At 37.9% G+C, this 15,473-nt stretch overlaps 1 protein-coding gene across 1 annotated transcript in view; it reads right to left on the bottom strand.

Annotated features, from left to right (window-relative positions):
- LOC136103960 (potassium voltage-gated channel subfamily KQT member 1-like) overlaps positions 1 to 15,473 on the bottom strand; it is a 491,583-nt gene that overhangs the window by 428,124 nt on the left and 47,986 nt on the right. Inside the window, exons 7-11 of the mRNA XM_065842505.2 lie at positions 11,820 to 11,960; positions 4,797 to 4,907; positions 3,684 to 3,779; positions 2,690 to 2,818; positions 90 to 252 (exon numbers count right to left, since the gene is read on the bottom strand). Coding sequence (XP_065698577.2) covers positions 90 to 252; positions 2,690 to 2,818; positions 3,684 to 3,779; positions 4,797 to 4,907; positions 11,820 to 11,960 — 640 coding nt within the window. The remainder of the gene's footprint in view (positions 1 to 89; positions 253 to 2,689; positions 2,819 to 3,683; positions 3,780 to 4,796; positions 4,908 to 11,819; positions 11,961 to 15,473) is intronic.

The following is a 15,473-nucleotide window of genomic DNA, read 5'->3' on the forward strand; positions in this document are numbered from 1 at the left end:
TTCACAGAAATATTACCTTCATCCATTTAATTCACTTTAACATTGTCTCTTAAAAAATGCTAATGAGAACATAAGCAAAAGTAAGTTACCTCCTGGTTCGTCAATGTAGAAAGACACATCTTTTTTGTCTTCTTGTTCACCAATATGATCATAAGTGATCTGTGGAATAGACAAGGCATTCTCTCCTGGGTTTATTACAGGTGCAGAACCATTACCACAGCCTAATTTCCCTTTTCTTTTATATCTTCTAGCCTGTGGTAATAGAAATGGGATGATATAAGAAGATGCTATCAAAAACACAAAGGCACACATGTGAACTTCACTACATAGTAAATTCATTTGAGATCATATTTTGTAATTTTATTTTTTTTTTTAAGAATGCATTAGAAATTCAGTTGAAGCATTATATCCTTGGTTAGTGTTTTCAAATTGACTGATTTTGAATTAGCAACTTCAATCCAGTAAGAATTTGATTCTCCAGAGAAGATGCCTAGCATATTCTGAAAATCAGGTCTCAAACAAAATTTCTCAAACTAGGTCCAGAACTCAAGGCACCCAGAATATTAATCACTTGAGTATACAACAGCTTGGCTGCAACAGATTCCTAAAGCTCTAATTAAACATGAGCATAGACTTTGAGCTATGACCTAGACACTGTGCAGTCATTTCAGAACAACAAAATGAAACAAACAAGAAAACCACACAAAACAAAACAAAAAAAAACCACAAACCAAACCAACCAACCAAACAAAACCACCACAAACCTTTACCAAAAAGACTAAATAAACACATCACAAGATAAATCCTTCCTCCTGCCTTTAAATTTGCAGTTCTCCCGATTTTAGAAGCCTAAGAGGCAACCTAATAAAGACTCTAGAATTGGTACATAAGCATGAAAAATGAAGGCTTGAATTCAATGGGTTCCAAGCAAGGCTGATCTCTGTCTACCTTTGTGACTAGAAACAACCAACGTAACAGCCACTCACATATTGGTGACACAGCCTGTGCTGTCTACCTCCTGGATTCTGCCACCATCTAGCTACAAAAGCACTACTTCTCACAACATAGCATTTATTTCCAGTCTTTGTGACCACCTACCCTTTGGCTCTGGTCTCACCTGGTTCTTCTACTCACACACCTCAAAACAGAGGTAAAAGACATGCTTCAAATTCGCCTGATGCTCCAGTTCCTTCTGACAAAGAACTGAGATCTAGGGCTACTGCGCTCAATTCTGCAAAGTACTCTGGCCTCTGAGGTGACCACTAAGCCTCTTGCAGAAACAAGCATCAGAGAGAGCAAGTACTCAACACAAACGTCTCCAGGCTCAGTATATTCACAAATAGCTCAATGTTACTTGGTCTAAGTAAGCCAATTCTGTTTTATTTTGGTCTGCATTCAGTCTTTTGGAATTCATTCTTCTGTTCAGCTCTGCAGCAACTAAACAATAACATGCTTGAAATTAATCAAACAGGTCACGAAAATGGTAAAACAGGGTATTAATTGTAGACATCAGATGCACTACCATGCCCCGAAATGCTTCCAAAGGCAAAAATTATGGGCTATCACAGCAGGAAACAAAACTAGGAATTCTCTGGAGAACAAAATGCTACAACATGCATAAGATGATCAATAAATATTTAAGTCTTTAAAATAAAAGGCTAGGTAGAGAAGGAAAGAACTAATCTCCTTTGGCAGGAGACAATGTTCCCTTGGTAAGAAATGAAAGAAAACAGTAGGAAAATACTAAGGACACTAAAAACTTGCGATTTTTTTTTCTGGTTCTCCCACCATGGATTGCTTGCTGTTCAATAACACATACTGCCCAGCCTTACTCCTTTTCTCCTGGTTCTTCTGCCTCTAGCTATGAAGAAGATAGTCTCATGGCAAAGCTACATTCTGCTCAGCACTGAGCAGATCACACTGCTGTAACACTCAAACATATACATGCACACAGATCATGCTGATAGATCTTTTTACATGTGCTGTGGGGAAATCACAGTGCAATTCTCTGTTCAGCAACAGGCACCAGTGGCATTTCACTGCCTAACACCTTAGAAAACCTGGGTACCTGATCTAGACCTGCTACAGACCTGGGCCTTTCCAGAAGGGGTACCAAAGGCTAGGCAAGCTTTCCAGCGAAACTACATACTATGTTTAGGCAATCCTACCTCTACAGACAAACACTATTCCACTCTACTGCAGCCACAGCTCAGGAATTTGCCCATATTTCTACACACAGCTCCAAATAAAAGTACCATGGAGAGAAATACTTGAGCAAGACAAGTGTAGGTACTGTCAGTCACGTGTTGAATGTGAACATAAATTTTTAAACTAGCTTTCTCCTTTCTTCCTGTATGAACTACTGCACAAAATGAATGCAAAATCTGCAAGTGTCATAATTGACTTATACTACCCTTTAAGGAGACAGAGGAGACTTCAGAAGAGACGAAACAATGGACAATCAGTACCTGTCAGACCACAAAAGCAAATTTAAGTTTTCCTGTCCCTCAGGAATATTTTAAGGAAAATCAAACTAATCGTGCTGTGGCATGAGGAAAACAATCAAATGGCCTATTACAAATGGTTTTCAGTTCTCCAAATTTTTTGGGCACTTCAGAAGGATTTTGTCAAGTTATCCCAATCAAATTAAAAGCAAGAACAGAATAGAGCTCTGTCAACTCTCGGTTACCTGTTTTCTCAGACTAGGGCTAGATGGCGCTGGTGTTTTTTTGGGATTTTGCACCGGTGATGTAACATAGATCTTCCATGTGGCTGTAGAACTGCAGGATTTCTCTGCTGCATAGCACCGCCACAGAGTCTATAATAAAACCCCAAACCAATAATCTCATTGAATAAGCAGTCACTGTTGTCCTACAGGACAGGATTTTGCTACAAACCAAATTGACAGCAAAATGCTAAATCAATGTAAATATGCTGCAAAGAGTTCTTAACACAGTCACTGTGCTATATACAGTACTATGCCTAATAAAATACACTCTGTATATGACTGTGGTGAGTGTCATTTACACCAGGAAACATACACTCAGCACACGACGATCATAAGTACGCTCTTTGCAGTGTTCTCCCTAGCAGCTTGGGTCTAACCTTACCCACAGTAAAAACAATCAAGAAAACACTACCACAGCCACAAAAAACCTGCTCCCCAAAAAGTGAATCCCCACAAACATAATATAGTATTGCTGCTTCCCTTTCTCTTGACACTTCAACAGTTTTGCACCATGCTATTACATTCTTTATATTAGCATATAAAGTGTTATGCTGGGACATTTTTCTAAACTGAGGCATATGTTTATATGTATATACATTCATCACCTCAGGATTTGACAGAGGCACAGGATCTAAGGGAATATAGAAACAACTTAAGAATTAAAAGTTTATAGTTCTGTTTTGTTTTTTTTTTTTAAATCATTTCACCAAATAACTTGTTGCATCCAGTTAGCATCACTATACCTGTGAATATCAGGCAAATAAAGCCTCCTATGCTCACTCATAAGAGAGAGAACAGGCAATTATCTGATTCTCGCTAGTGACTGTAGGGGATCAAAAAGACAAAGTGATTAAACACAAGTTATAGATTTATCATAAAGTCTCGTAACAGCAATTCTCAGTACTCTCAGTACCCTCCAATACTCTCTTAAGTATTTTGCTGTTAGGGGCCTTACCTGAATAAGAGATGCTGCAGCTGGGATTTGTCTGTTGAAATGCTTCTGACGTTGCTTCTGCTGTACTTTCAAGGCAAAACCAGACCCCAGAATACCCTAAATATAAGCAAAATTAGTAGTCAGACTCCAATATGGCTTCACATATCTAAATCAAATACTTCACACGTGAAACAAACACACATTTTATAAAAGACTTTGCTAGAAAAAGAAAAGTTCTGAATTTTCAGATGCCCACAGTGATAGAAATCTATTTATTCCAACTAATACATCTGAAACGGAACACGTTGATATTGGCATCATGTAACTTCAATAAAAGCACATGTTTATTGCTGTGATCTACAAGTCACATTTTTCATGGGTGTTCACAGAGGTGGTCATGTTCCAAGGGCAACTCTGCACAGTGGTGGGAGAAGCAAATGCCAGCATCACATGACTGATCTACAGCTGTTCTTTGCCCTTGATTTTAGTCCCTTAAGACAAAAAAATCCCACAACCAAAGCCAGAACACAGCTTGATTTTCTAGGCAAACTGAGCAAAGAAGCCAAAGATATGTTTTAGAAGTTCAGCGTTTCTTTTAAAACTGGTAGTTACTGAAGAAATACTTTATCTGCCTTAATTTTTTGGATGTTATCTTTATTTTCACCCCATGCACTTATTTTAAGATCCAAAAAGCCCAAAGATGCTTTATAATAATAGAACCATATAGGAAAACAGAGCCAGTTTCCTAAGCCTCTGCTTCATGGCAGTGTCTCTCTTCTCAAAGGACCCCAAATTGTTCTTATATAATCATAAAATAGCAGAAACAAAGAAAACTTCACCTCTGGCACTGACATGCTGATTAAAAACAAAGTCTCTCTCTCTCTACCTCACAGAATAGCTTCAGTTCTTTGCATAGTGAAAATTATTTTTACCTCCTTCCTAAGCCACATCTCTCCAAAGTGACTGCAGTAAAGACACAGCAGTTTCAGACAAACATAAGCTTGAAGATGTGTGTGCACGTTCTGAAGCAATACGCGTCCCCACTATTTCCTAGCAAAGGCACCAATTTAAAACTGCCTAATTATGAGCCCAAGCCAAACAGACACTTTAAAAAGAAAATGAAGTTCTACTTACCGCTGGCAGTGCAAAGAAAGATATAGCAAATACTGAAAAACAGGAAGCTACTGTCTTCCCAATCCACGTCTGGGGAACTTTGTCTCCATAACCAATTGTTGTTACTGTTACCTAGGCCAGAAACAAACACCCAATTCACTTCAATGCAGTACCTTTTCTCCCCCAAAATCGGGGAAGCGGAAAGCAGAGGTATATCAGAAGAAACATACAGATCAATGGTATTTGGATTTGTGCATAAAGAAACTACAGGAACACCCTAAACATCACTGTAGATTTGCCCCATTTTTACATTATTCAGCAGGTAGTCACAACAGGCCACTGTTCTGGATGCAACAGTAGGCTGGACCTGTGATGGCTGTTCTCACAGTTTGTAGTTGGCTGCCTCCACCCTCCCAAACTGTAAGGACTGGCCTTGTGGGCTTGAAACCATAGACTTGCAGTTTTTCTACTTTTGCTTTTAAAATGTAGCTTCATAGGGTTAAAAAGAAAGTCTTTGAAGCGCTGACTTGCACACAACCAACACACAGTCATCTGCTAAACTCTGCAGTCAGGCAGCGACACTGACTGCGGGCAGGGTAAACAGAACACTGTGCTGTCAGGAAGGGAAAGGGACAGAACTAACATAGTCCCAGCTGAACCTTTATAGCAGAAGGAGAAACAACTATTCCAGGACACTTTCTCTCCTAAAGTATATATTCCAGTAGACCAAGAGGTTCCCCACAGATATAGTTCCCTACCACTTAAAACTGTGTTTAAGCCACAAGATACATCACATTACTTTACCTGTATCTGCACATTACTTATCAGGGTGCAGTGAAGGCCACGTACTCCCTAAAAGATGAGGAGCTCAGAGTCAAGAGAGATAACACAGCCAGAAGGGCAGTACCTCCCAGGCAGGACCACAACACCCAAACAAAAAAGATGTAGTAAGAATAGCCAGGTCCAACTAAGAACCCACATTATAAGTCAATATCACAGCAATGAGGCAGGTCCAACATCAAGTCAGCAAATCCATCCACAGGTCAGCGTTAGGATCAAGTCCAGCGATCAGCAAGTGAGTCCACAGTGATAACACAGAGCCAAAATAAAACCAGTAAGTCAGCCCTCAAGCTGATGTCAGGATCAAAGGACTACACAACCCAACATATCTGCAGTTGAACTAGAGACTAGCTCTCCTAGAGCAGAATACTGAGTTTAAACAGAGGCCCTAGATATGGGTGGAGGCTACAGGGGTTGCTGGTCAGGATTATTAGGCCAATTAGCACCATCAGGGCCTTAATAACAGCCTCCTCAGCAAGCCATGTTCAGGTCAGTGATCAGTATCACTTGTGGGGGTGTCAGCAGCCCTTTCCAGGACACAGAGCCAGAATAGGGACAGCGAACTAGAAAGTGACATTGCATCAGTAACTCAGGGCTTCGGCAGGGACAGGCTACCCCTGAAAAGCCACAAAGATGAGGAGGGTCTGGGTGGGACAGAGGTTTTGGGCAGTTGCTGAGGAGCCCCGCTGGGCTGGGAAACAATTAATTAGGAGCCTAGTGGTCACTAAAGGGTTGGTGCCATGGGGGGATTGAAGTCCAGGTGAAGGCTGGTCCATCAGAAGGGTATGTAATGTAACAAGGGCCAGCTGCTGCCCAACGAAAGGGAATCCTAAGGCAAGCCAAGGGAATCCCTCAGCTGGCCAGACAAGGGCCTCACCACTCTGTGCCCAGCCCCACAGCAGGATGGACTCACAGACAGCAGCCACGGCCAACAAAGAGTCTAAATCACTAGGCAATATCAAGGTGATGAGGTAAGTCTAAGGTTGAGTATGGAAGTCAGCCCATAGGTTGAGCTCTGGATCACCAGCACATGGCTGAGCTGGACACCAAGTCTCCTCCAGTACATCTCAGGCAGGGACTAAATACCCAGAACCGAAACTCCATATAGCCCTTGGGATGCGAGCAGTGGGGGTGGCCCCAGGTGTGGTTTGTCAGGGCCACCAACAGCTTTTTGGCATACTCAGAGTCCTGATGCTGTCATAGAATGGTAAGACAAAGATGATTTGCACCCCTGAGATGTGGAAAGCTTCTGGTGATGCAATGAAGAATTTCTGTCATCAACACCAACTGCTGGGGACAGATTTAAATAGAAAAAATGTACTTCTATTTGGGAGTACCAGCCCTACACCCAGTCCCACTCCATTCACTTTGCCTTGAATGGTAGAAGAAATACAGCCAAAACAGACTTAAAAGAATATGTAAATTTACACTGACTACAAAAGAGGATGTGGAAATACTGCCTTTTATGGGAAAAGTTGCTAACAAATACTTAGATATTATGCAAAAAGGCATACTTCGAGAGCAGCTCTACAAAGAGCTACAAGGAAGATTTGCAGGGGAAAAAATGACCAGCTACTGTTAAACTGAGTTTTTTCTAAGTTTAAAAAAAATTAGACTTGTGTTTATTCATCATTAATTTCTCACTTGATGAAGTCAACTCTGTAGTATCTGTATCCTCTAATTAATATTATTATTTTGAACTGCAAACTACTCTCAGCAGGAGCTCTGTCTTGCCAGGTATCTGTCCAGATTTACTGTGGCTTGCTTATTAAGTTACTCCGTTGCTGTGTGCTACCAGTAGTACAAACAAATGAGTTTTACAGCCCCTAGAATTAAACCAGACCCCGCAAACTTTGAAATGCAGTATGTGTTAGTGGGGAGTGGTGGAAGTTATAGCAGTGCTTCTTTAATGGTACTTTAGCTCCTCAGTGCACCCAAATGACCCCTTAAAGTCTGGGATTTTTCCTTCCTTTTCATCTTTTTTTTTTTTTTTTTTTTTTTCCTTATGAAAGGCTTCTTGTTTTTTGTGGGGTTTGGTTTAGGGTTTGGTTGGTTTTTTTGTTGTTGTTGTTTGTTCAGTTCTTCAGCACTCAGAACTTAAAACCAAATTGCAGTAATATTAAGCTGCCTTAGCGTTACTACAGAAGACAGCATGAAAGCTGAAACCACAGGAAAAAAAATGATTTTCCATCTCCACAGTAGGGATTTGGCTGGCAGATTCCTGCAGGTGCCTGAACATATCTGAGAAAGTTTCTCCCTGGCTACCTTAAGAGGGTTCCTTCTTGGGAATCTAATTAGTGCACTGAAGTATGTGGGAAGAATTATAAATAATGTAATTCTTTTGCTTTCTTAATCACAACCAGAATCTTTTTCTACTTGTATATCCTAAAGTTCTTACTTATTTGTTCAGAGAATGTTTAATAACTAGGCTTTGGAAAACAACACTGCTTTCTTAATACAGGTTTGGTATGGCATATTCCAGCTGGTATGCGCATGCTCCAACACAGACTCTGGAAACGTATGTACACCTCAAAAAAGGAAGAACTATAATTTAGTAGAACTCAACAGAGCTTCTCACATGCTTTAAGATAGGCAGGCACCCTTAAGTCTTGAAAGTCAGAACTGCACTCCTCAAAAAAACGTGTTCAATATAAAGGGGTTCAAACTGCTACCTCCTCCATGGAAATTTACTACTGGAAATTCTGAGCAATTGATGCCAAGTACCTCTGGCACTTAACACTGATTTACTGGAGTGACTATTTAACTCAAATTCAATAGTACAGAATAGTCCAGTTCGCAGCAAAAACAACAGCCATTACCAACAGCAAGAGATGAGCGTGAAAGGGCCAACAGAAGAGAAACCTCCTACGTGCCCTTCTTTCCTCAAGAAAAAATACCCAGGAAGGACAGAAAAACTGCTGTGACATGGGTTACAATTCTGGCAGAGTGACAGTGCTGTTGGAAAGGCTTTTGCGTGTGTTCTAATGTGCTATAAGTTCTGATAATGGCTTCATATAAAATACCACAAGCCTATGATATGTCTTCACAGTTTAATCCGTGTGCCTGCCAAACTTAGGTGAAACAACCTTGCATTTAACTGGAGTGGGTAAACATAGTTAGAATTTAATTCCAACTCTCATTCATTCTTTATTTTCTCTTTTATTTATATTTAAATCTTTCAGGTCATACGTATCAAGTTCAGCAAGCTTGCACTTTCTACTTGAAGCAAAATGTTATCCATAATACACCCTGTGTTTTTTGTCAGACGTATAAGACTTTCAAATACTTGCTACCAAGATTTTTTTTCTGTGATTCTGTTTTGAAAGGCAAAAGTGAAATCAAATTTCACTCCCTAGTAACTCCACATCTGTGTTTCTATGTTACAGAAAATTTGAAAAGAAAAAAGAAACTGATTCACTTTGTCCTTTGTCACTCTTCCCAGCTGTGAACTGCACCTGCACCGTGACTCACTAATGCTGAGGAGGCCTAGAGTCTGGAAAGCTTAAACAATTTAAACAGTGTTCTTCCTCTGTCTCACACAGTTAGAGGAAGACAAAACTGATTTTATCTTGCTGTTGCACGAAATGAGTCAAGTTTTAGAAAACAACAACAAAACCCATTGAAAACTTCGCAAGGCATATACATACATTTTGAAATACAGATTCTAGGTCATCTATCTCAGCAAGGTAAAGTACATTTTAAACTTGTTGGTCTTCGTAACTGAACTTCCTTTAAATTCCTTAAGTCCAAAATATGAACAATATATGCCTGCATAAACACATCCTGTTTATTCTGTCATTTTTTTTACTTTTTGCTCAAGTCAAAGCTGTATGTCCTAGCATTTAAAAATATTTTGTAATCCATATCTAAACATTCAATGCAACTCATAAAGCAAGCTCTGGATAACTAGAGCTAGGAGAAAAAAAAAAGAGAAGGAAAGGTAGAAAAAGTACACTGGTCTCACAAGGAGGTTTTATTACATACAAGAATAACCCATGCATGAATATACAGGACAGAACTGGATGCTCAAAACCATAGCTAGTTCTCAAACTGATTGCTGAAAATTGTTTCTTTGTTTTCCACTGTACCTTGCTCCCCTCAGTTTTACAAGGGGTTCTTCTTCCCTCCCACTCAGGTCTGAATTTGGGCATTTCTGGCCTCTTGTGGTTACAGGCCTAGGAATTACTTTAGGAAACACCAAAGACATTGTGCAGAGCAAACATGAATCACCATCTTTTAATGATTACATATTAAGACACCTTTATCGATAAACTATATGCTTTCTTTCACTGACATCATTTTAATTCACATGGTTCTACAAACCTCTATGGAGCTTCACTGTGCTAGAAAAAGCTATGAGGTATTTCTCACAGATTCAGTCAAACTAGCACAAACTTTTGTGGGAGCCCCTAATGTTGCTGAACATCTCACAAGCAGTTTTTAATTAGATGAACTTCACACGCTATTCAGCGAGACCATTAGTAAAACCCGAAAGAATAGTTGCGTTCCACTGTGTTTGGCCATTTGAACACTGGTATTTGAGCTGAACTGCTCAAATAATAGCAGAATAAGAGATTCTGTGTACTGGCTTGTTATCTTAAAGTAGACATCAGGTGTCTTTCATAACATCAATTACACCCTAAATGTTTGGCTTTTAAAATATAGCACAATCGGTGCTTCTGGGATATTTGTTCCTTTCCTCCACTAGCTAGAGGTTATCTCATGTGTATAAACATGAGGTTTTATGTTCTGAAAAATTTATCATACGTCTATCGAGGACTTTAACAAGTGGTAGTTGTAAGGGCTAGTCCATGGTTTTGTTTCTTCCTACCACATTAGATAATCAGGCCCATCTGATCACTTAGTAGATTTTTCTTTTCTGCTAGATCATTTTGGTTTGTACTGTTTTGCACAGCTCAAGGTGATACACCACAAATGAAATGACAACCTAATGACAGGAATTTAATGTTTGAAAGATTTCTATACTGAGCTACTTGAAAAGTGGTAATTCGCAGTACATCTAATATAATCTGTATTTCTGTATACTTCATTGTAGTAGAGGCTTATGGACCATCCAAGCTAAGGATTAGAAACATATATCTAGTAGGAACTTTTTGTCAGTCTTCCCAGGCTTACTTACCAGTTTATTTGAATGCAGATAAGCAATTGGTTTATGGCCCAATAATTATATTGTCATCTTTCAAGTCTATCATCTAAGAACAAATCCAGTTTCTCATGTTTCAAATTACTCTTGAAATATATCCTTCTCTCCCTGGAGATGGCTCTGCATCTGTTCTAGTCCTCTCATTTTTCTCTGTCACTGACACTGATGTGATGAATCTCCTTGGGTTTATTGTAATGAGACAGCCAACTCATAAAATATATGAGGTATTCTAGTGGGGAAAAGGGACCACAAGAGAAGAGATGGTTCATGCAGCAGCTAATAAGGAGGGAAAGTATGAGTCACAGTGAGAAACATAATGAGAAGAGCCATATGAAGGGAGTGTAGAAACCATCTGGTCTCTTATTCTGTTCATAGCTATCTATTCCATTTTCAACTGATTATGGGCATGCACACAATAATTACCACAATGCTCACATAATCCCAGCAATGCTATTTTTCTTCATTTCACCAGTGATTTACACTGATCCTGACTGATGATTGATACCCAAAGTAGCAGATGAATCTGTGAAGCTTTGACAGCTGCTGGCAACAGAAACCTGTAACCTGTGTTAAGGTCTGCATTATTACTGAGAAAGTGAGGTTTACACAAAAATATTTTTAATAAATAAATAAATAAATAATAAAAAATTGTTAACCTAACTTCCACAAATAGAATACGTTTTTAAAGTTATGCACCTTTTGCAGATAATTAAGTAGTTTTTAAAATAAGTGGTATAGGTTTTGGAGGGTATTTATACTCTTTTTTGAAATGTGGATTTCAATGTGGCCTTTTGCTATCTGTAAACATTCAATGCCCTTTGCTAAAGACTTGTTATTGCGTTTTCACAAAAAATTTAATACCAAAATGGTTTAATTGCACTTATTATATTCCTTCTCATATATTTTTGAAAAAGTTGTCAAGATTCCCTACAGAAATACATTCTGCAAAGAAAGAAATGTCAGATTTTTTAAAAGGATCACATCTTAAACAGAAAATCTTGTGCACTAAGTTTGTACATGCATTTTGTTGGTAAACTTACCACACCCCACCAAAGGGCATCAGCATAACTGGAGAAACCTGTCTTTCCATCCTCATCAACTGCATCCTTCTCAGCAAGATAAACAAAATAGGATGAAAAAATTAATCCTAAGAATCCAATGTACAATGTTGTTATGAGTTCCTATTAAAAGAAAAAGCAAACAAGTACATAAGGGTCACATCATATATATTCTATACTTACAAAACTTTGCGAATATCTGGGGGTTCTTTGCATCACAGTAGAAAAATTAATATTTCAGGTACAAAATTTGCTTCCAGTAAAACAGGTAGTTCAATTACTTGTTTTATATTCCTATCAGACTATAGAATTCAAGGAGAAGCCATGATTTATACAAAATTACTTGGAGAGCTAAAAGTAGGGTGGGACATCTCCCCTTTTTTATGTCTTGTGAATAGGAATAATTCCATTTAACTGTCCATTTAAAATACCAAATATTAATAAATTTTGAAAAATAGTAAAACACCTTTAGAAACGCAGTCTAGGAAGAGTACACTAAAATAACAGGGCATGATACAGTGCTTGTGAATGCATCAGTTTCTCTACAGATTTTTGGACAGGAAGGTTGTATCAGAACTGATGCAACTTAGATACAGGATTGTTACAGTCTTTGGGGAAAATGTGCTTGTGCATTTGAACAAACCAAAATGTGTAGTGTCACAGATGCAAAAATGTGTAAAGCTTATAGAAATAGTGCTACATTGTAATCAAATGAGATATTCACCTATCTCTCAGGAAAATCCATTATCTAGTTATGAGGGAAAACAGCTTATTATTTTAATGACTTAAAGTTTATAGTGCTTCAATAGTTAACATGTTATATTCCTTTACTTTCTTTGCACATATTTAGGCATTTTTATTATGCAACATTGTAGTACTACATCTTTATTGGCATCTTCCTTAAATTCTTGACAGAGTTATTTTTCTCTCCTTGGATCCCAATCAGTACAGGAATTCAAATATTCCCATAAGATAAATTTATAATTAAAACCTGTCTAAGAAGGATTTCCTCTAAAGTATGCCAGGTTTTCACAAGTTTTCTGTAACATTCTACTTACACTTCTTAAACTGTTTATGAGGGAAGGTTCAGTTTTTGTCGCCAGACTTTCTTCAGATTCTTTTTTCTTTCTTTCGTTTCATCGCCTTATAAGAGCTTTCTGGGAAAATGTAGCACTGGTAGCTACTAGCTGCATTCAGCAGCAGGAACTATACATGCTCTTCCTCCTGCTATAGCACGAATTAAAATCTAGGCTTGGCAAGCTTCTAAGTGATCTTGGCACAAAACTAAGTTGGTAGTTTTTCTCTACTCATTTAATAGTGACCTAAATAATGAATTTTGATAGCATTCAGTTTTGCCCATAGGCAAGTCTTTTAATCTAAGCCTTAATTCTTTGTTGGCCTGTTAACTAAACAAGGCAGTTGAAAGAGGAAACAAAACTTGGGTTTTCTGTAGTTCAGATTTCTATGCTGGGCACCATTCTTTTCTCATCTTTTTCTCGAATGATAATGATACACTGTGTACTTGTAGATATGACTTAATTGCTCTGAAAATAAGTTCCTTATGTTTTCATTTATAGTTGACTATTTGCTTTTCTCTAAGACATATTGCATTGAAGAGGGAGTGCAGATTTTAAAATAATCAAGAAATATGAATAGCGTGGTGTCTATGAATGCCAAATATTATGAATTTATATATGATCTCAAAACAAAGAGAATTTTGCAGAAATCAGGCCTTAAAACTTCGCATTGATATGATTTTTTAATAGATAAGAACTTAAGAACGAAGAGAGCTGCCTAATACAAATATCTGTTTTCAGCAGCGAGTTTTGGATACATATATGCAAAAGAAACTGCAAGATCAAAAAAAAAATATTCACAGAGGTAAATTTGAATATTGAGAGACATGAGTCAATGCTTTTTTTTAACTTAGGTAGATTTATATATTCAGTTACAATAAGGACCACAAAAAATAAAATTCAACACTTAGAAAAAAGAAAAAAAAAAAGAAGAAAAATCCAGAACTCATCAGTGACTCCCTCTTCAAAGCGGCAGAAGACCTCACAAGGAAAGGTGAGGAATAAGTAAAACTAAATGAGAGGCTTACAAGCTGGAACTGGATTGGCTAACTCAGTATTCCAGTAAGCTGCATGATTTTTCCATGTCTTTCCAACACCACATGTGATATTGACTCATGTTTTGTTGCTTTTGGCAAGAAATGTTTGTATAAACTCAATCTGCTGAAAATAGAAGAGCATCCTAGCCAAACTGGGCCTGAACAAGTGAATACAGCTATATGTAAAATTCCAAAACACATGGAAGTCATTGGTGACAACTTTAGTAAGCTCTTCTGGGCCTGCAGAGGTCCAAGTGATTGTTATTCTCACAGGTCACAAAGATGTGAATTTATTTTCTCACATTGTTTAAGGGTTTAAGGTCACGTTTTTTCTGAAAGAGTACCAAACTCAACAAATAAATGAGGTCCTTGTACTCTGCCTATAAAGAAAGAGCAGCTGAGGTGTTTTTGTTTTGGTTTGGTTTGGTTTTTTTCAAACAAAAATTTCTTTAAGAGACTGGGCAGGAATAAAGATTCCATTTTCCCTTCCGTTTGGTACCATACTAGGGTTTCAGCTACACTTGTCCAATGTCAATACAGAACTGTGTGTTTGAATTTTTTTTTATTAATGTGTTAGTGGGTGATCTGCTTTGACAAGTACTACAGATCTGTAGAGTTTTATATATCATCATAATCACTTCTTTGGATTAGCAGAACTTTAGGTGTGTTTATTCATAAATTCACTTCTCCAAGGGTATATTTTTTCCTTTTAAATCATTGAACTTATTTATGTTTGTGACATTTAAGACTTAAGTGTTATATTTTGGATATAATATTTCCAGATTCTTGACTTAAAACTCTGAACACCCACAGGAAAAATTCTCTCAAACACCTCTGTCAGTAAGGTTAGCAAATGTTGAGAAAGTGTATTTGGATACCAGCTCTGCCCCAGCTAGATATCCAGGCAATGCAACCATAATAAATTAAGACCACACAGACTTGGAGCGTTAAAAGTCATCCTGTTGTACAGGATGAAAGTAGGCTTTATACTAGAGTACTTTTAGAAGATTTATTTCAGATTGGAATCTTATGTGCATCAATGCTGCATACAAAATTTCCTACAGTACTGGGGGGGGGGAGGGGAAATATATATATATAAATAAACTATCTCCCATTCTTTGCCCCAAAACAACAGTTTTCTAAAACAGCAAATGAAACAATGTCTGTAGAAATCTGTAACTATCTGTCAATATCTGGAGAAGAAATCTACACTCATAAAGAGTAGGTTAAAAAAACCACCCTCCCAAGTCAGATATAAACATTCATAGCACAGTATTTGCCCCCCATAGTATGGTATGATATGCAAGATCTATTATTATGTTCATAAAGCTAAGTTGGCTTTTCATCAAGAGAGTTCATGAAGCCCCAAAATTAAGCCTTTAGCTAGAAATTTTTGAAAGTCTGCACTAAAACGTTTAATCTTTTCCTGCTTAATGAACTTTTATACAGAACAACTGTTTCAAAGCTTTAGCAGACATGAGCTTTTACAGCCAAGTTTACCTCCATGACTACACCCTTGAAAA

This window comes from Patagioenas fasciata, chromosome 1 (genome assembly GCF_037038585.1).
Source record: "Patagioenas fasciata isolate bPatFas1 chromosome 1, bPatFas1.hap1, whole genome shotgun sequence".
NCBI classification, from domain to species: domain Eukaryota; kingdom Metazoa; phylum Chordata; class Aves; order Columbiformes; family Columbidae; genus Patagioenas; species Patagioenas fasciata.